Source organism: Macaca nemestrina, chromosome 12, assembly GCF_043159975.1.
Source record: "Macaca nemestrina isolate mMacNem1 chromosome 12, mMacNem.hap1, whole genome shotgun sequence".
Lineage (NCBI taxonomy): Eukaryota > Metazoa > Chordata > Mammalia > Primates > Cercopithecidae > Macaca > Macaca nemestrina.
The window spans coordinates 120,674,936-120,696,607 of record NC_092136.1 but is presented as its reverse complement, the minus strand read 5'-3'; the positions used below and the strand labels follow the sequence as shown (position 1 = coordinate 120,696,607).

At 47.9% G+C, this 21,672-nt stretch overlaps 1 protein-coding gene across 6 annotated transcripts in view; it reads right to left on the bottom strand.

Moving 5' to 3' along the window:
• Positions 1 to 21,672, bottom strand: part of LOC105476347 (glutamate ionotropic receptor kainate type subunit 4) — a 484,554-nt gene that overhangs the window by 143,037 nt on the left and 319,845 nt on the right. For all 6 annotated transcript variants that reach the window (XM_071075720.1, XM_071075723.1, XM_071075724.1 and 3 more), the window contains 2 exons: positions 15,562 to 15,740; positions 10,467 to 10,520 (listed from right to left, as the gene is read on the bottom strand). In XM_071075720.1, the coding sequence (XP_070931821.1) occupies positions 10,467 to 10,520; positions 15,562 to 15,740 (233 nt within the window). The remainder of the gene's footprint in view (positions 1 to 10,466; positions 10,521 to 15,561; positions 15,741 to 21,672) is intronic.

Here is a 21,672-nt window from a genome sequence, read left to right as displayed (position 1 = left end):
ACTTCTGGGTAAGGGAGTGGTAAGAGATTGAGATAGCTCACAAGACACGGGTGCTTCCCCACCTTGGGGTATCTGGACAGCTGAGTGCACTGCAGGGATGAACCAGCCAGACGAGGACACTGGAAAAACCGTGAAGAGGGGGGTGGCCGATTTCATCTGGAAAACAGGCTGGCCAGGAGAATTCATCTGGTTGTTCATTACGTATTCATCCAATCCATAAACTCAACAGAATTTCAGAGCTGAAAGGTCTTTGGAGACCTTCCAGCTTGTCTCCAGAGGAGAAAGGGCTTGTCCAAGATCACACAGTCAGTGGGACAGCCAAGACAAGACCCTGGGCCTACTGATGCCAATTCCAATGTTGAAATGTCCGGCAAATGTGCGTAGCAGCAGGACATCATCTCACTTGAGACTCCCTTGGCTGGCTCTGGCTCCACCTCTCTCCATCCCACTCTCCTGCTCCAGGCACAAAAAGGACCATAACTTACCACTGCCTACATGTCACTCTCCAATTGCCATCTCCAACACATCCTTCATTAAGGGAAGCCATATCTGTAAACCCTCATCCAAACTCCCAAAGAAGAACTACATGCTCCTTCCTCTGAGCTGCACACCTCACATTAATAGATGCAGACCTCTTCAATTCACATCCTGCTGGACCACATCCTCCTAGTCCTTATATCTCCCACCATACAGCAGGTACTTAATAGATGTTTGCTGAATAAATGTAGTTGATGGTAGCATTTTCCATAGGTAAACTGCCTAATCATAGCTGGCTAATCATTTTATAATCCTATAACTTGGACCAAGGAACGTCAAGCTGTCAGCCACAGTTTCCACAATGCAAAAAATAAATCTGCAGTCAATGCCTCCTGAATCCCCTTGTGATTCTCTCTGTTGTTTCTCCTTCTGAATATACCTCCATCTTCCAACAACCATGTGCAGAGAACAGGTACAGGAAGGTTAGCAGCTTTGGAAAACACAGTTTTGGATCAATAGCATCTCTGTAAGAAACTGCTGTGCCCATGTACACCCAGGAGACACCTGTCACCGCCAGACCTGCCACCTCTCAGGGTTTGCATTTGGTGGGGTGGTACCTTGGCAGCTCACACTGACACAGGAGGAGCTTTCACTCCATTACTCTTTTTCTAGTTGCACTAAAAACATATTTATTCACCAAAGTATACTATATTATGCAGAGTGGCTCTCCTAAAAGGCTCAATAAAGCTGAAATATGTGGATACTCTTAATAATTTTACAATAAACTACACTTTGGAATCAATTGCTCTGGCACTAGAAAGTTGTCTGGCTGATGGATTATAACTTCTGGCTGTGTGCGTGTGTGTGTGTGTGTGTGTGTGTGTGTAGAAGTGTGCATAGGGATGTGCATGTATTCGTTCAAGTGTGCCTGTTGCATTTTCCGTGAAGGACAGAAAGATGTGGAAACGGCTCAAGCATCCTGGGAACTATAGTTCCAACTAGGTGAGAGGCCAATTGAAATGTTTCTGATAACAGCTGTAGAGTTTTGGAAAGCTAGAGGCAGTAAATCAGGAAACTGAGGTCTAAGGATGGAAATACTCAACAGGGAAGTGAGGAAAAAAAGAGGGAAGGGAAATAATATTTACTAACAACCCTCAGGATTAGAAACTTCCCAAGGTGTTCACAAAATAATGTTATGAGATAAGCATTATTATCTCCATTTTACAAGAGGGAAAACTGACAGGCCAACAGGTTAAGTAACTTGCCACATGTATGGCAGGGCCCAGATAGGAACTCAAGTTCTCTTTGATCTGAGGCCCTGGCAGCTTCCATTAAACCATATCTCTATCCTCAGTGTCAACACAGTAATCAGGCTCACCCAACCTCATATGCCAAGCCACTGGGACAGAAGACAGGACTAGATCACTTCATAATGGCCTTTATAACCTGAAGGAGAGGTTTGTTTTAAAGACCCTTGGCTTCTGGCTCCATGAGTCAGCTGCCAGGTGTTGGCCCGAAGACACCACATGATCAAGGCTGACCAGGGCATGGTGCGGCCAGTGAAGGAAACAGTCCCAGGTGACAGAGAGACCACTTGGCACAATCAGTCTGACTGTCCTTGCACTCTTCTGCCCTGCCCTGCCTCAATGATCATTCTTGGTGCCAACCCTGGGCCTCAGGTTTTGACATCACTCTCACTCAGCAGAACCCCTGAAATTGTGTCTCTTGGATCCTGAACGAAACCACCCTGCATGGGCCTACACAACCTTAACTTCAAATCTGTCCAGCTCAGAATGGGAGGAAGGGTATTCCAGATGGAGTAGCTGTCATGTAGGCTACTCAAGTACCAGGGGGTCCTGGGGAATAGGGAACAGGGCCCAGCTCTCCTCGGCTGAAATGCAGATAGTTTCCTTCGTGCCTGAGGCTTAGTTGGGATGAACTGAATTCCTGTGGGATGTAAAGAGATGAGTTATCTCACTTAGCCAGCCCTTCTACTCCAAGAACTCCAGATACTACGGAATGCTCCATTCACTCATACAATATTTATTGAGTGCCTACCATGCAGGAGGCCACTGGATCTACGGTGATGAACAAGACTGATTTCATCTCGCTTTTCTGAAGCTCAAAGTCTGGTGGAAAGGTTAGCGTAGAAAAAGGGATTCCCACTCAAGATGAATGCTACAAAACCCAGAACGCACGGTGCTGGGAGAGCGTGTGACAGCAGACGTAACCTCGTGGGGTGTCAGGGAGACTTGCTGGGGGAAGTGACATTTAAGTAAGACCCAGAAGATGAGTAGCATCAGCTCGCCAAAGCAAGGAGTGAAAGAGTGGGGCTGTGTGCGTTCTCACTTCCTCCTGGAATCAATTATTTTTTCCCTCTCTGTCTGACCTGGGTCCCCTTTCTGTAATAATTTTAGCAATTTCAAATTACTTATGGCTAATCTCTCTGATAAACCTTTGGGAAAATAAACATAGGCTCAGGTCTGCTGACAATAAAATGAACCCAGGGGAGGAAAATTGGCTGCACATGTCCTTTCTGCCCAAGCAAGACAGAGACTGGGGCGTGGAGGGGTTGTTTCTGCAGGACTCACTTGGACCTGACTATAGTTTGGGAATCTGAGGAGCTGTCGGGTGAACAGAAACTGCTTCCACAAGTCACACGAACTCCCCAACCTGATGGGGCATTCTCCCCTCTCCCCAGGGAACGTCCCCAACTCCAAGGCATTGTGAACTGAAGTGAAACAGGTCCAAGGCTGAAAAGGCCCTTAGAGATCACCTAAAACAACCTCACAAATTTTCAGATAAAAAACTGAAGCCAGGCAAGGTAAAATGGCTCACCCAGATACAGGCGGTAGAGTGAAGAGGTTAAGAGCTACCTGCCTGGATTCGTGATCTGACTTGATCACCTTGATCAAGATACCAATGCTTTATAAGTCTCAAGCAAGCCTCAACTTGCTCATCTCTAAAATAGGGATAACACTGTGCCTCCTGCTAGAGTTGTTTTGAGGTTTAAATGGGAAAATAACTGGGAAGCACTTATTAGCAGTTACTCACAGAAAGTATTCAATAAATATCAACCATTGATATCGCCATGCACTCAGCTAGTTAGTAGCCCGTCTGGAACTTGAAGCCACAGCTGCTTCACCACTAGTCCAGGGCGTCGCCTTCTATAATAATGAGGCTTCCCGCTGGCGTACTCCTTCCCCCTGCCTTCTAACATGGCATACCCAGCTCTCAGTCCCTTCTCTCTAGATTCCCCAAAAGAAAAACTCTGGGTGACCACTGCCTCTGTTGACACCCCACAAATGGCAGCCTACCGTCCAGCACAGTGATGGTGCCAAGAGCAGGGAGCTCTGGCCCTGACTGGGGCATGGCAATGAAATGGTGGCAATGGCGTCCAGCTAGTCACACCACCTGCAATGCCGTAGCAGCTCAGTGACCAGCAGACTGCACAGCCTCCTGCTTCCAGTGTCCAATTATTTCCCACCTTTCATTGGCAGTCCCTGACTTTTGACCCTTACCCTTAAATCTCAACACTTCTCTCTGCCGAGATGGCAGCTCCTGCCTTTGGCACAGGGCCCACTTATGTTCTCTGACAATAGATTGGGGTGATTTTATCTTTTCTATCAGGCAGTGACTGCATATCTCTCTGGGTTCATTAGTAGCTGGATAATCCCTCCAGATTTATTAGCTCAAATTGAGCTTCCTCCTTCATCTTTTCTCTTGTGGCATCAACCACCCCTGCTGTCTCAACGGTAGACTGGTTGCCCAGAGGCCCTTACTTCTTTATGTCTTTTATCCAAACTTCCATCAATCTTGCACAACAAAGGTTTTCCCCAACCAAACCCAGAGGCCAACTGGAAGACAGAGACTCCCTTGCAGATTAAAGAGCAGAACAAGCACAGTGCATCTATAACTGTCCTATGCATGCCCTCCTTGGATAAGAGAACACAGGGAGCTGACATCCTTATAACTAAGTGCTGATCTCCACTTTTAGGATCAGTTATCCTCTAAAGAGACAAGCCAGGGCTTGGGATGCTAATTTCTTTTTTAGTAATACATGATATAGATGTGTGATGATGATTGACAATTTAATAATGTGGCAGAGATTGTTTTGTGGTCATTAAATCCATTTCCTGTTCTCCCTGGGCACATGGCTAGACTACGTTTCCCAGCTTCCCTTACAAGTGAGTGTAGCCATGTGATGAATTCTAGCCAATGGAATTGGGAGCTGAAATAATATGTGTCACTTCCAGCCCTGACACATAAACCCTCCCATGTATGATCTTCCACGTTGTTTTCCTAACACTGGTCTCTAAGAGGACACATTTATAAACCAGAAGAAGACTGGGCCCTTGAATAACCTTACGGAATGCTACTCACCAGGAACACCCTTTTGGAATTTCAATTGAGTAAGAAATTTACTTCCACTGTATGACACTATGATATTTGGGGGTTTATCTGTTATAGCAGCTATTATTACCTACCTGGTTCAGTGTTATCAGTAGCTAATTTTTAAATCTTACTAAGATTGTGAAAAGATGGATGTTATTATTATTCACATTTTACATATGAGGACAGACAACCCCCAAAGGCCTCAGCTTATAAGCTCCTGAACTGGGGATTTTTACCACTTCTGACTGATTTTAAGGATGCAATTTTTATACATCAGCTACTTTTCTCTCATTATAAAGCTTCTTAATCACCAGGACTCTCAACTTCAGTCATGTGGTCTTGCTTCTTCCAATTTGCACACTTCAAATAGAAATAAAAAACACATCTGACTACTTCACACTCACTGGGATGGTTATTATTTTAAAAATGAAAAATAATAAGCATTGTCAAGATTGCAGAAAAACCGGGACCTTTGTACATTGCTGACAGGAACGAAAAATGGTACAGTCATTCTGGAAAACGTTTGGAGGTTTCTCAATAAATAAACGAATAATGACCACATGACCCGCAATTCCACTCCTAGGCATATACACAAAAGGATTGAAAGCAGGGACTTGAACAGACATTTGCACACCCATGTTCATGCCAGCATTATTCACAATAGCCAAAAGGTGGAGGCAACCCAAGTGTCCATCCACGAATGAATGGATACACAAAATCTGGTGTGTGTGTCTACAGACACATAGTCTATTATTCGACCTTAAAAAGGCAGGCAATTCTGATGTATGAATGAACCCTAAACAAAGTCAAACACAAAAGGACAAATATTATATGATTCCACTTATATGAAATACCTAGAGTAGTCATATCCATGCAGAGAGAAATTAGAAGGTGGTTGCCAAGGGCTGGGTGGAAAAAGGAATGGGGAGTTTGTGTTTAATGGGTACAGAGTTTCATTTTGAAAAGGTAAAAAATGTTTCAGAGGCAGATGGTATTGATGGTTGCATAACAATGTGGATGTATTTAATACCACTGAAAAGTGTACTTAAATATGGTTAAGATGGCAAATGTTATGTCATATATATTTCACAATAATACAAAGCTTAAAAAAAGAAATGCAATTTCTGACACATGCTGCAACATGAACGAACCTGGAAAACATTATGCTGAGTGAAATAAACTAGACACAAAAGATCAACATTGTATAATTCCACTTCTGTGAGGCACCTAGCTAGAATAGGCAAATTCATTGAGAAGAAAAAAACATGGAGGTTACCAGAGGCCATGGGGAGGGGGAATGGGGAGCTATTGCTTAACGGGTACAGAGTTTCTGTTTGGCTTGATTAAGTTTTAGAAATATATAGTGGTGGCCAGGCGTGGTGGCTCACACCTGTAATCCCAGCACTTTGGGAGGCCGAGGTGGGTGGATCACGAGGTCGGGAGATCGAGACCATCCTGGCTAACATGGTGAAATCTAGTCTCTACTAAAAATACAAAAAATTAGCCAGGTGTGGTAGCGGGCGTCTGTAGTCCCAGCCTCTCGGAAGGCTGAGGCAGGAGAATGGCGTGAACCTAGGAGGTGGAGCTTGCAGTGAGCCGAGATCATGCCACTGCACTCCAGCCTGGGCAACAGAGCAAGACTCCGTCTCAAAAAAAAAAAAAATTGAAATATATAGTGGTGATGGTTGTACAACACTAAGAATATAATTAACGCCACTAAACTGCAAACAAAGGCAGGCAGATTGATTTCTGGATGAGGGCAGAAACTAGTTCTCTGTGTTGCCATGCTTTTATGACTTGGCACAGTAATTTTATTTCTCTTAATTTGTTCCTTAATGGGTCCACTTCATTTTGGCCTGGACTCTTGACCCCTTGCCTCAGTCTACCTGCCAGGACTTACTTCCTCATAGTTGCTCTTCGTGTGCCTGACCACATGTGCTGTCAATTTATCTGTCAAGTTCTCATGATTTGGACCTCATAAGCTAACCCTCTGCCCCAGGGCTCCCACCTTAACCAGGTACCATTGCCATCTGTTGATGAGAGATTTGCTCTGAGGGGAATGATTCCTGACCCACTAGAACCAGAAGCAGTGGCACGATGCTGTTTCACTTATCAAGTCTCTAACATCAGTGCCGACCACCCACATCTCACTTTGAAATAGATAATATAAATAAAAGGCTCAGATGTCAGCTCACTGTTTCCTATGACTGTGTGCCTTCATCGCTATACTTCCTGTCACTGACTTCCTCCTCTGTTCTGGAGAGGGGGTGTCCCTGTCTGCTGCTCCCTCCCCTCCTGCAGAAGTGTCTCTCTCATTGCCTGACACCTCACTGTCACCCTGTCACTGAGCCCAGCTTCCCCTGTACCAGAGACCTGGCCCTTCCCTGGACTTGCCCAGCTTCTTCCAGCTCTGCCTGTGATCGCCGTGTGACCTCTAGCAGCCTCCGCTCTCTCTGGCTCAGTTCCTCTTATTGCATCAGTCACCTCTGTCACCCAAGGTTCAGGGTTAGCACACTCACTCTTCTGCTGGCTAGACCCTGACAGAGAGAGAAATTGTGTTTCTATAGGGTCAAATGAACTGATGGTTTAGAAGTTCGATTCATGATGGATAATTTTGTCCCAATTCTTGTGATGGTTAATCAACTGACAGAATCCACAGCAGTCAACCTAATTTATGATAGATGCCCTAAATCCACCACTTTTCTTTATGCCTGGATGGGAGTGAGGTATGGGCATTTGATCAATTACTCAGTAATTACGGACACAAATAAACCCTACAATGGTAGGTTCAGTCACACACAAAAACCGTCCTAGTCCTATTTCTTATCTGGAAATAAATAAAATGGCATTTTAGGAGTCACTTTCACAGGCAATGCATGGCTGGGGAGCAAAATAAGCATCTTCCATTCCTTTGAGCCCATGGGAGGCATAAGCTGGACTTCTTAAAATAACACCTTCTCCTAAATAAACTTGTACTGTGAGTCTGTTGCTGTGTGTACATTATCTCCCAAAGCATGTGCTATTAGTGTCTAATTACAGAAGAGGTTCCTGGGGCTCAGAAAGGTTAAGCAACCTGCACAGGATCACACAGCCAGTAGCAAGTCAAACAAAAGTTTTGAGTCATGAGTACCTAATGCCAAAGTCCGTACCCTTCCCGTTTACCAAGCTTGTTCTCTAAAAGCTGATCTGAGGACCTACTGCATCACTGTAGCAGAATTCAGAGTGATGAGACATGGTGGAGATCTCCAAGGGATTCAGAGAAAGAAGAAATAAGAATGAAAACCCACTTGGCATCTGTATTGGGGAGAAGGGACTGGAAAATGTAGAAAACAACTCATTATCCTTTGGATGAAGCCTCTCCCTCTATGGCCCAAAACACCAACTGGGCCAGATGCGGTGGCTCACGCCTGTAATCCCAGCCCTTTTGGAGGCCAAGGCAGGCAGATCACCTGAGGTCAGGAGTTCAAGACTAGCCTAGCCAATGTTGTGAAACCCCGTCTCTACTAAAAATACAAAAATTAGCCGGGCGTGGTGGTGTGTGCCTGTAATCCCAGCTACTTGGGAGGTTGAGGCAGGAGAATGGCTTGAACCCAGGAGGCAGAGGTTGGAGTGAATCAAGATGGCACCACTGCACTTCAGCCTGGGTGACACAGCGAGATTCTGTCTCAAAAAAGCAAAAACAAAAACAAAAACAAAACACAACAAACAACAAACAAACAAAAAAACACCAACTGCAGCTGGGCAGAAAGAGTGGTCCTAAAAAGTTTCTTTACTCCTATTAGAGGTTTGTCCCTTTTAGAAAGCCAAAGCACTCATGAGAAGCTTCTAGAATATTCTCTCACTGGCAGACTTTTGCAATGGCTCTGCTGTCGTTTTCTTGACTATTATTCAGTCAGCATCACTCAGTTACTTTTCATCATGATTTCCCCTTGCAAACTTACAAACTGTTAATTCCATGAGTCCTGTTGATTCCTAAAGCTCATCTCATCCATGGCCACCCAAAAAGGAGAAAAGTTCTTTGAAAACTGAAAGCATCATAGAGATACGTATTTTTCTAAATATAATGCCTTAGAAACATACAGTACTTTGATATTTACAATAAATTTTTACTTACAGAATTCCATATAAAGTTTTATATTCCCAGTTTTAAAATGAGAAAACAGGGGTTCAGAGTCACTGCAACTCAACCAAAGGCTCACAGCGAGCATAAGGCAGAGCCAGGACTTGACTCGGGCCTCCTGACTTCAAGGGCCAGTGCTTTTTCCACTAGATAACATCGTCACCATTGTTCTTACGATTTCTATGAATGGGAAATAGTGGTACACTGTGGAGGATGCTGTCTTAAAAACCTCTAAGCCAAGCAACTCCACCTTATTCTGGTTACCGTCCTGGGAACTCATGTTCTAAATGAATGGCTTCCTTCCATCTGCTAAATCACCCCAGTGACACCTCGCTGCCCAGTTCCTTCCTCCTCTACTGATGTTGCCGGCCTAATTTAGGGAGCCTGTCTGGCAGGCTGGCACTGGCCTGCTTTTTCCCTCTCCTCCCTCTATTTCCCAGGCTCCCGAAATGGAACACAACTGTACTTTCATCTCTCTTTGCTCCTCTGCCAACTTGCCCAGGCTCTTCCAGATGCCTCCTTACTTTAAGCAAATGTTTTTGCATTGTTCTGGGAGTCTAATCCTTTTTTCCCTTTTTCCATATTAATGCTCTAATTTATAGCAGCAGTGTTAAGAAAAAAAAAAAGAAACAAAGAAGTTCATCTGTTTTATGTTTTGAGGGGCATGAGGGGGGCTTCTGGGGTGCTGGTAATGCTCTATTTCTGGAGCTGTGTGCTGCTTACACAGGTGTGCTTACTTGGAGAAAGTTTTCTTAAGCTGTGCCTATATAATATGTGTGGTTTTCATCTACATGCACGCTAGACTTCAATGAAGATGCCAACAATGGGGCAGGTATTTTGACAGTGGTGGTGAACTAGGCATTTCTACTCAAGTTCAAGCAAAGGCTGAATGACTTCCTGGCAAGCCTGTTGTGGGAGTCCCTATACCAGAAGAAAGGTCACACTGAATTCCTCTAAGGTCTGTTTCAACTCTGAGAACAAAGGCCTGTCGGATGCTACAGGGTCAACATTCCCACAGCAGCCCCCGGAAAGGACTGTTCATAGACACCGACAGCTGGAAAAGAACAAGGATCTCAGAGTCCAAGCCTGTCTCTCTGGGCTGACATCTCCTAAACCTCACAGGACATTTTAGGACACCTGATCCCTAAGTCCACCTAGAGACTGGACTACAGGCCAGACTCGTTCCTCCCGGACCTATTGAGGCGGCTCCTCCATCATACTACGGCCCAGAATTTGCTTTATGTAGCTAGTGGCATTTGAATGGCAGCATTAGATTCCCCAAATCCTCATTCTCCTGTGGCTCACAATTGTTGGGATGAGGATTTCCAGGATGCCCTGCCTCTCTGGTTGGCTTCTGCTACTCTGCTTCTATCTCCCGTACTCCTCATCTCCTGGGCTTCGTCCCTCATAATCCACCAATCCTGACCACTGACAACACTCTCTTCCAAGGAGGTGAGCTGTGAGAGCCCCTTACCAGATTAGTGAAGATGTATGTGTAATAGGCTGACACCATCCCAAGTTCGGCTGCCTGCAAGGCAAAGAGAAGGAGATTAGAGAAGAAAACAAAAACTCACTTGAAGCAAATGAGCAGTAAGGGTTCCAAGTGTCTGCCATTTGTCTGGCCCACTGCCCCTTGGCACCAGGCAAAACAGAACATCTTGATTGGTTCTTATGTTGCCCTTGATCTTGGAGGATGGAGCAGAGAAATTCTGGTCTCAAGAGCGGGGTCTCTCCACCTCTCCACCTCCACTATGCAGTGGCACGCATAGTAGCTGATGTTCTTATACACAACATACTCCCACGGTTATAGCCAGATCTTACTGAAACCAAAAAGGCTTTTAGGGAAATGAAGCAAATAATAAAACAGACTACAATAATGATCTCCACAGCTATTAACAATAACAATGGCTAACATTAACCCACTGTTTAGTATGTGTCAGGCACTCTCAAGCATTCTACATGGGATAACTCTATGAGGTTGGCACTATTATTCCTCCCCAACCCCATTTTACAGCTGAGGAAACTGAAACAATGAAAAGCTAAGTGACTTGTACAAGATCACATGTCTCATTACCGGAAAAGATAAAAGCAAATCCAGGCAGCCTCATTGCAGTGCTTATATCCAAACTATACTCCCCCTTCAGGACTGTTACATTGATGGAACCACAAACACATCTCTCTTCGGGCACAGATAAGAGAGTCCGTAGGTTGTAGCAATGAAAACGAACTCCACTCCGTCAGAGTGCAGGGCAGACTCATAAGGGTATTCTTGAACCTGCGGTAACGTCAGAAACAAGTGACTCATTTGCAAACCTGGGTCCTTTATTCGTAGTAAGGAGTCAGTTGCCTGTGACATGCCTCACCCTTGATCACAGCGCATCAGTGTGACATCACTCCACAGCTGAGAATTGCTACATCAGAAGAGTCTCCCTTTTGTCTGATCTTTGTACCCGTCATAAATACCCCTAGCCAACCTTCCCTGTCAGTGTGCCTGGCTTTGAGTGTGACAGGTGCTATAGAAACTGACATGTAGATCAGGTAAATAATGAGCTCCGCTCTCTCCAGGGCCCTCATCCCTCCTGACAGTTGGCTAGATTTTCCTAATGTATCCTGTAGCCCTGGGCCACTGGGAGACCGTTTTGTCATGACTATTGAGGTGGATGGAAGAGAAACCAGACCAAGGATGATTACATTTTCCTCTTACATAGTGTTTATCTCCCAAGGAACTCAAATAATTTTGTGAGCATTCTTTTTTTTTTCCTTTGAGTCAGAGTCTCCCTCTGTCACCCAGGCTGGAGTGCATTGGCGCGATCATGGCTCACTGCAACCTCCGCCTCCCAGATTCAAGTGATTCTCCTGCCTCAGGCTGCCAGGTAAGCTGAAATTACAGGCACCCACCACCACACCTGGCTAATTTTTGTATTTTTAGTAGAGACGGGATTTCGCCATATTGGCCAGGCTGGTCTTGAACTCCTGACCTCAAGTGATCTGCCCGCCTTGGCCTCCTAAAGTGCTAGGATTACAGGCGTGAGCCACTGTGCCCGGTCATTCTTACAGGAACCCTCGCAGGCTCCCTGAGGAACAGGTTGGGGGTAATTCTATCATGGTTGTTCCAATGGGAAGCTGGAGGGCAAAGGCTCAGGGGCTGCAGCAGGAGTCTCGGGGCACAATGGAGCTCAAAGCCTCTTTGGTGAGTTCCTTCTTCCTCCAGGCCAAGCTATATTTCCTCCTCCACTTTCAAGAGGATGGTGTGGCAAGATGACCAACCCATCCTATGCCCCACTGCACACACACAATCACACAGTCCAAGTAAAAGTGCTGCTGCATCTCGCCCCTGCCTAGACGGATGCGACCCACTGAGCGAGCCCACTGCTTGGGACCGGGAGGGGCCACAGTCGGGAGCTAAAACCCATTTTGTGAAATCTGCTGTCCTAGAGATAAAAGACAAGAGATCCTTGGTTTTTAAGGCCTGATTTCTGGGTAAACATGGAGTTTGTTGCTGGAACAGCCGCTCAATAAAATCAGGGATTACTCTGCAAATCCTCCTGAAATCAAGAGGTGGCAGAGTGCTGCCAAGCTCCGGGGGCTGGGCTCCCACGTGCACACCGAGCCTCCCAGAGTCCCCGTGTGCTCTCTGCCCACTCTGCTTCCCACCCTTGTTGAGGCCCTGCGAGGCCCTGTTGTGCCCTCCTGGAGGGGGGAGTACGGAACCCCAGGGAAGCATGAGGACAGAGGCCAGGCCTGATGGAACACCTGCCTGTCTGGGAAGGCAAATGGGAAAAGGGAACAGGCTTTCCTGAAGCCTGGCTGCTCATTCATCAGTGTGGCTCCCAGGTCACAGGAGTTGGGGCTGACAGGTGGGCTCAGGAAAGACAGCCCTGAGGCATCGAGCAGAACCATTTGCTAATAATGATCACTACACTACAGGCAGAGCTTCCTTCAAAAGCATGGCCACACACACACACACGCACACACACACACAAATCTACAAAGTGTTTTTAATTAACATACCCAGTATTGGCAAGGGTGCTATAAGACACCTATACGCTGCTGGAGAAAGTGTAAACTGTTACAGCCTTTCTAAAACGCAATCTGGCAAATCATATCAGAATCCTTAAAAGCATGCATACCTTTAACTCAGTAATTCCACTTCTAGAAATATATGCTGGGGAAATATTCACGAATGTGTATAAAGCTTTATGTACAGCCGGGCGCGGTGGCTCACGCCTGTAATCCCAGCACTTTGGGAGGCCGAGGCGGGCGGATCACGAGGTCAGGAGATCGAGACCATCCTGGCTAACACGGTGAAACCCCGTCTCTACTAAAAATGCAAAAAAAAAATTAGCCGGGCGAGGCGGCGGGCGCCTGTAGTCCCAGCTACTCGGGAGGCTGAGGCAGGAGAATGGCGTGAACCCGGGAGGCGGAGCTTGCAGTGAGCCGAGATCGCGCCATTGCACTCCAGCCTGGGCGACTAAGCGAGACTCTGTCTCAAAAAAAAAAAAAAAAAAAAAAAGATTTATGTACAAAGATGTGCATCTCAGCATTATTTATTGTAGCAAAAGATTTGAAACAACCTGTATCTCCAACAATAAAGTGATGTTTAAATAAATTATGGGACATCTGTATGATAGGAAATGAGGCAGCCATTAAAATATTTCTAGAAAAATGTTTAATGACATGGGGAAAATGCATGGCATAGAATGAAGTGGGGACAAAAAGCGCTTACAGAAAAGTTTGTGCAGTATGACAATAATTTGGAGGGAAAATGTGTCTGTAAAGCAGAAAAAAACAGACATCAAAATTTAACTGTGGTTAAACAGCTCTGGGTGATAGGATTGCTAATAATTTTTAGTTTCTTCTATGTGCTGTCTTTTCCATACATTAAAAAATTTCAACAATGAACTAGTAATACTGTTCGAATTAAAAAAATCATAGTGCAACATCAGACGCTGGGAGCCACGGAGGGCAAGAGACTGGCCCCCAGAGGCTTCTACCAGGGCTGTTCAGGCAGGCTCCAGCTACCACAGGGGGACCTGTGTATTCTGAGCTACCCTCCACAAGGGACATGTGTCTGCTAAGCTGAAGCTCTCACTCCCTGCTCCCAACCTTCCCTAAAGAGGGCCCCTCTCCTCCCGTGAAACTTGGAGGAGCTTTTCCACCCTTAATGACTTCATTGATCATAGCTCCAGGCATAAGGAAGACAGAGAAAAAGACGAAAAGAGAAAAATGCTCTGTTTGTGTGTGTGTGTGTGTGTGTGTGTGTGTGTGTGTGTGAGAGAGAGAGAAAGAGATACCGTCTGTGTGTGTGTGTGTGTGTGTCAGTGTGTGTGTCAGAGAGAGAGAGAAAGAGAGAGAATGTGAGTTGGGTATACGCACACAGACAGACATGGCTTTGGAGCTCTGGAAGATTACTATAGCAACGGGCTGAAGGGACAGCCCTCGGTACTGAGAGAACTCATTCAAATCTCTTATTAACTCTGAGTCAAAAACGAGCTGGGGAGGGGCAGCGGGGAGGGAGGGGGGAAGGAGAGGAGACAATCATCTGAGTGTCTGCGGGCTCCTCACAGCTTGGCAGAGGTTAACGAGGAGCCTCGCTGCCCTAGTGGAAGATGGCAGGTTGTGTTTAAATGTGCAATTAAAATGGCATTAGAAGAAGCCAGTGCGCCTAGAGAGGTTGGGGGAGCCGCCAAGGGGCCTGGAAACGGGGCCCGCTCTCTCCGAGGTTCATGCCCAGCCCAGCCACCAGCCCAGGAACTGGCGTCAGGTGACTCTGATGCTGCCCAGCTATTTCCAGCTGTTTGTCCTGTGTGGGGCCCCTAGGCTCCTGATTTCTCTCTCTCTTGGATGAGCCTCACTCACACAGTTCTGGTTTCCAGTGTGCATGTTCTGACTCAGGCGCCAGCACTGCCCCTCCGACTCCAGGAGCATAGGAGACACTACCTGATTTGCAGATAAGAGAGGGCTGTGCGAGCTCGGCCCTGCTCCACTCAGGGCTGGGCCTTGGACGCATCTGTTCATCTCCCAGAGTCTCAGTTTCTTCATCTGTGGGGGAAGACATTATACCTACCTCACGTCATTGCTAAGAGCTCTAGGCCAGGAGACTGACTGCACAGAAGCTCTGTGTAAACTGTTGTGGACCGTGTCAGATTAAAGACAGAGCTGGCATTCAGCAGGACACACTGGTGTGACGGTCCTATTGTGAAACTACGGAAACATTTCTACACCATTTGGCAAACAGCCTCTGCCCAAGCCCCTTGGGTGCCCCACCCTAGCCCCTCCTAGGAACCCACAGACCTCTCCGCAGAGCCCTTCGCAGAGTCTAAGTTTGACAGCATCTAGTTGTCTCCGCTGCCTACTGCCCTGCTGCCCCAGTGCTGAAACGACATCCCCCTCACCCTGCTTTCTTCAGTTTTCGGGAACCGCCCATTGAAAACGGAAGCACAGGGAGAGGTTTGTCAGAGTTCAGGTCCGGCCCGGGGCTCCGTCAGCCTCAGCTCAGGAGGACCCTCAAGGCAAGGAGTGCGGAGGGTGGGAGCTCAGCAGGGGAGGGGAGAGAGGGAGGCTCCCACCTTCAGGAGGATGGTGTGGGACATGGAGGCGTTGGCGTGGATGATGATGGTGGCCGTCTTGTCGTCCCGGATCTCCTTGAGGAGCGGGGTGGGGTCCCGGGTGTCATCCAGCATGCGGACGGACAGCGTGTCCTTGGAGATAAGGAATTGCCGGAGCAGCTTCTCTAGGTTTAAAAGGCCTGGAGGGGAGAGAGGATGAAGCCCCTGAGGGTCCACAGAGCTGCCTCTAGAGACACCTGGGCAGAAATGGAAAGGCACGGAGATGTGTGCTGGAAGTGGGGTTGGGGGGTCTGGCCCCATTGCCAGCATTAAGGAGCCAGATCATAACCTGAGCAGGTTTCTCAGCCTCTTTGGGCTTCAATGATCACATCTAAATAAAAGAACACTTCAGAGCCCATCACCTCCCCCGACTCCCTAGAGAATGTTCTTTCAAGGTAGAGACAGAAGCTCCCTTGGAATAAGAGAATCCCCTCTCCTCCTCACCACCCTCAAAAGCTGGACAGGATGCACAGAGACCAAGACCTAGGTTCAGAGACCACCAGGCCTGAGTCTGCTTCTCTAATCCATGGACTTCTCCATGTGGCCAGTTGTCTTGGCCTCAGTTTCCTCATCTGAGAAGTTAGAATTATCACAGCAGTCAGCACTCAGTTCCAAGGCAAGGATTACAGGAGGCCACGTGTGAAGGGCTCAAGCCCGAGCCTCGGACACGGTAAACCCTCATAAATGTTACACTGGGCTCTGTAAGAGCCTTTGTTTTCATTTTGGAGGTGGAGGAGCAATTCCCTAAGATCCCAAGGCCCAGAAAACAGATCTAGCAAAACGCTTTGAACTCCTCAGAGCCTTGTGGCTGCATTAAGACAAAATATTATGATGATCATAAGAGAACAGGCTTTGAACTGCACTCCAGCAGGCAAGAATCTGGGCCCAGAACAAAACAGAAAAAAGGGACTGTGCACCAAGGACCTACCCCTGCCCTCCCTCACTCCCTCCTCTCCTACCCACCAGCTATTTGATGCCTAGGGCCCTGGTGGGAGGAGGGGTTCCGGAATGACGTCACTGAGACAAGAGGGTCTTAATTCTGCCTTGTCTTTGGAAAGGCATGCCAGCCAGGAGAGGGTATGTGTGTATGGGGTGGGGGTGGGAAGTGTGGGGGATGGGGTGATGTGGGGGTGCAGGAGGCAGAGTGTGGTCTCCATTCCCATTGAAAAAGACATCATGTAGGCGTTTGCTCCCAAAAGCAATGAGAAGGGCAACATTTATCAAATGCTTACTGTGCTCCAGTTAATGTGCTAAACACTTTCCATGGCTTATCTCATGGAAGTCCTCACAACAATCCCATAAAGTAGTATAATCCCCAGCACAGAGGAGAGTCGGAGGTAGCGGGAGGACGAGCAACTGGCCTCACACACTGGGACGGCGAGGGAAGAGGTGGCTTTCTAACCAGTCCAAGGGCCCGTGCTGCTGGTTTCTGTCCTGGCTGATGGGATATTCAACCCGGGGATGGCTTGACTACAACCCCAGAAGACTCTTTCCTGCACAGGTTCCTCACTGCCCAGGCCAAAAGGAGGAAGAGCCTCCCATCCACCTCCTCGCGTTGCAGACCGGTGACATGACTTGCTCAGCACACAGAGACACGGGGACACAGCTGGGACCAGAATTCTGATCTCCGTTTTTTGATTTCCATCCATCCCTCTTCCCATGACACCAGGCTGCCTCTGAGGACAAACTCAGCTGGAGGCAGCAGGCACAGTGCCCGGGAAGGCCCAGAGACACGCGTCTCAGGACTTAGGGGAGGGAAGCTGATGTGGGTGTGTGTCTGTGCTTTTTCTTTTTTCACAGGAAGGAGAGGATAGTGGAGTTGGAGCCCAAGGGCCTGGCCTGATAGAGACAGGAGCTCTGGGAAGGTGCTGCCAACCCGTCTTCGTGTCACCTGTTTTGAGAAGGCTTTCTAGGGAGCTGGAGGTTGTGGCAGGTCGGGGAGAAGCCCTCGGAAGGCCTGTTATTTATAAAGATGCTTCAGAAACAGCCCAGCTGTGCAAACCCCAAAACTGGCCTTTCCTCTCTTCCCTGACAGGGTTTCAAGGGAGACTTGTAGAGACTCTCTGCCGCCACCGTCTGTGCCCTCACGGCCCCTCACCACCGGCCCCCACAACAGTGGCACTGACGTTGCAGGTTACTCCCTGCCAATCCTGATCCTGAAGCTCTGGATTCAAGCTCAGGGTCAGCCCTCCTTAGCTACGTGACCTTGAGAAGTTGTCTAACCTCTTCAAGGCTCCGTTCTTCATCTGTAGAATGGGCAAAGGAGGATGAGAACTCACTGTGATCATATGAGAAACCGCCGGGAAATGGGATGTATGGTCTCCATGTTATTCTTGTATTTACCCATCCCCAGAAGTGCTCCAAGGGCAGGCACAGTGAGGCAGCTGAAGAGTCAGGCAAGGACACGTCTGTTCAACCAACAACAGGACACCAGGCAGAGAAGACGGGTCACATACAATCCCTGCCCTCAGGAGTTTAGGGTGGCGGCACTCACAGCTAAGTTGACGATGAAGTTCAAATCACATCCCCGTTTTGTTTGGCAGCCTGAATTTAATTTTTTGTTTTTTAGGGGGCAACCTCATTTTGTCCTATATGTAAAATGGAGAGAGTATTTACCGCCTCTTCCTCAGAGACGATGTGAAAAGCTACCTCCTGCCTGGACAAAGGTCGGGGTGCCTGATCCAAAAGACACTCCAACAAGGAGGTGCAGGGAGGCCACAGAGCTGGGGCACCCGGAGTCTCAGCTGTCTCCTGGGCAGGCTGTGGGTGACGGTGCCCCACAGTTGGAGAGGTGAACAAGTAAGGGGTGGCAGATGCAACCCCCCACCCAGGTCCTAGAATGGAGCAGGAATAATTTTTAGAGCCTGACTGGGAAAGAGGCCAAATCCCCTGGGATTCTTCAGACAGGCAATGAAATTCAGTGGGACGAGACAGGGAAGGCTGGGGAATGACAGCAGGATTATGCACAGCATGGTGATGCCTGGCAGAGGCTGCCGGGAATGCTTTATTCCTTTGCAAATGGCAGGTGCACGAAACTCCCAGGGAAAGAGAGCCCCCAGATGTCAGATAAACTGGGGACCTGTTCCAATCAATTCCCAGCCTGCTACCCCTTGGAGAGTTCTGCTGTCCTTTAAACAAAGAATAGCATCATTCCCCATCCCATGTAACATGCTCTGTGTGCTGAGACGCAGGGCGGGGAGAGGAGAGAGGCGGCGGCAGCGAGTCCTCTGGGAGGTCCGCATCCCGCCCAAAATTGCCTATTAGTCAGTTGCTCTGTTTCCCAACCTGGACACACCTGGCTCAGCACAAAGAACCCAGTCTGGGACATGAGTGCCAACTCCAGCACTGCCAGGCAGGTTACTATGGCAATGGCCCTACCCCTCTGTGCCTCAGTTTCCTCTTCTGTGGAATAAGGGGAGTGACTACATTACAGGGTCATCAAGAGGATGGTAACTACAAGGGGCTTAATAAATCTTGTTTCCCACTCACCCCCCAACTGCCCTTTATCCCATCTCCTTCCCGAAACCTTCTCTCCATTCTCCAGCCTCCACCCCCTTCTCACTTCTCCCACCTCTTACAGGATTATCCAACCCACCAAAGATAGACTTGGTTTTAAACCATAGAAAGTATTTGAGAGCACATATATGCGTATGTATGTATATGTGCATATATGTGTGTGTATATATTTATAATATACAGTCTATGTATAAATGATTTCAGTGTTCGGTAGGGAACCCATTTCAGACTTCCCGGCACATCCCCAGGGTAGGCAGGGTGCATGGTGCTTGCTGGATTGGACTGATGTAGAGACTCTGGGGGAAGAAAGTAACTACATCCTAACGGGTCAGGGGAGCAGCAGTGCCAGGCAGGAACCGTCGCCATGTCACTTGAGGAGCAGCTGACTTGGGTGCCTGGCCGGAGGGAGAGTGGGAAGGGCTGTCACGAGGCAGGCTAGCTCTTGGCAGCCTCAAGGATTAAACCCGGGAGTCATGAGGGAGTGGAAGTCACAGGGAGACAGACTCCAGCTCAACATAAGGAATAACCCTTCCTTTATGATGCAGTGGGCTGCCCATGAGGTAGTGAGTTCCCCATCACTGGAGGTAGTCAAGGAAAGACTGCAGCCCCTCTTGAGGATCACTGTAGACAGAATTAAACCAGTGGATGAAAATTTGAACTAGAAAAACACTGATGTCTTTCCAGCCCAAAGATGCTCTAATTTTATGAATCAGAAGAGGATACTTTTTAATTCTAGGCAGTGGAAGAAATTTACATCAGGAAAAGTGTGGCTTAGTTACATTGAGAATATTGAGTTTTCAGGGCAGTTTGGCATTTTCGAATTGTCATTCTCCTCACCTTTATCTGTTTAATGGAACTAAGGGATTCACCAAAGGCAGCTGCCATGCCATCACAGGGGTTAAAAGCTGCTCTCTTCCCCACATCCCATCCACTTCCACCCCCACTCTCCTCTCCTTCGGGACCATGGCCCAGCATCAGGCCTGCCTGCCTGCCAAGTCTAAGGCGGAGAGGGGCCTAGGGAACCTATTAGCCTTGCTCAGGATGCAGCGGGACGGATCGATCAGAGACTCGGCAGGCAGGCTGTTCTGGGAGGAAGAAGGGAGGCTGGCTTCTGGAACTGGAAGGCAGGGGCCAAGACGGGTGGGAGGAGGATGTCAAGGCAGGGAAAGGCACAGCCGGGGTGGACACAGCTGCAGGACAAGGACACGAAGACCTAAGTGATGGGTTCGCAGGGGACACAGAGGACCCTTGTATCAAAAAATACTATAAAAATAAACATCTCTTTCAACCAGCTTCCTTCCCTCTCTACTAGCTGGAGTAGCACCTTGGTCTGGGACCAGCACTTTTTAACCTTGTGGGAAGCAGCTCATGTAGTATTGACCTTGGCAGATTGTGGTGAGGATTTAATGAGATAGTATGAATTCAATATGGCACATAGTGTCCTAAACCTAAACCTTCCCCTTCCCCCTGCCAGGTGCCCATGCCTCAGGGTGTGTGGTTGTTGGACCTCTTCCATGAAGCGAACCCTCACCAGAGGGACAAGATGAGGGTCCAAGGTGTCCCTAGGTGGGGAAGGGGCACAGAACAAGTTCAAGTTCTGGAATGATGTATTTTACCTGCATCCCAAATTTGTCCCATCCCACACCTAAGCTCTGCTCCAGGAACAGGCAGGGGAGACCAGCGGGGCAAGAGGAGGAGAGGGAGAGAGGAGCCGGCTGAGGCTTCTTGCTCACAGGCGGACCGTAGGTGGCTGTTTGGCCATCGAGGCTGTCTCTTCTACGATGGCAAGAATGGGTGTGGGAAGACCCCAGCCTTCGTGTTCCCATCAGCCTCCTGATTTCACGATGTGTTTCCAGCTTGGGCCTCAGCCACCGGGACCTGGTAGACATCCCTGCTCTGAGAATAACCTTCAGCGTTTCCTAAATTCCTTCACATACACAACTGATTTCATCCTCACGACTGCCCCGGGAGGTGGGCATTATTATCCCTGAGTCAAGATAGAATTGCTGGGGCGGGAGAGGTTCAGTGACTGAGATCATAGGGTCAGAGGTCCCGGGACAGGCCAGGATCCAAATCAGGTTATCTGATTCCACATTCTGGTCTCTGATACATGGGATGGTCTCGGTCCTCCTGTACTATAGGAAAGATGGTCCCTCACTTTTCTCTCTTCTTTAGGAAAGCTGGGAGAGAAGGTAGCAGGAATCATGTGACCTTGAAAATGGAGATAATCTCTCTTTTCTTCTGCATTTAATGAGAATGTTAATAGGGCCCATCTTATATGGTTATTGTGAGTTATATGGTTTAAATAAGAGAATCTAAAATTTAAATGAGATAATATAAAAACACTTAGCATGGTGTTGGGCACGTAGTAACTGCTCTGTAACGGGAGGACTGTGACCCTCCTGGTATCAGCTCAGAGCTGCATGGTTAATTTTGAATCATTACAAGCAAAAGGCCTTCCACAGGGCCTCCTGGGGACGGCACAGGGAAGGCCCACAACCGTCCTGGTTACTCTTCCAGGGCCTTGGGTCTCACTACTTACTTCCCATCCTCCAC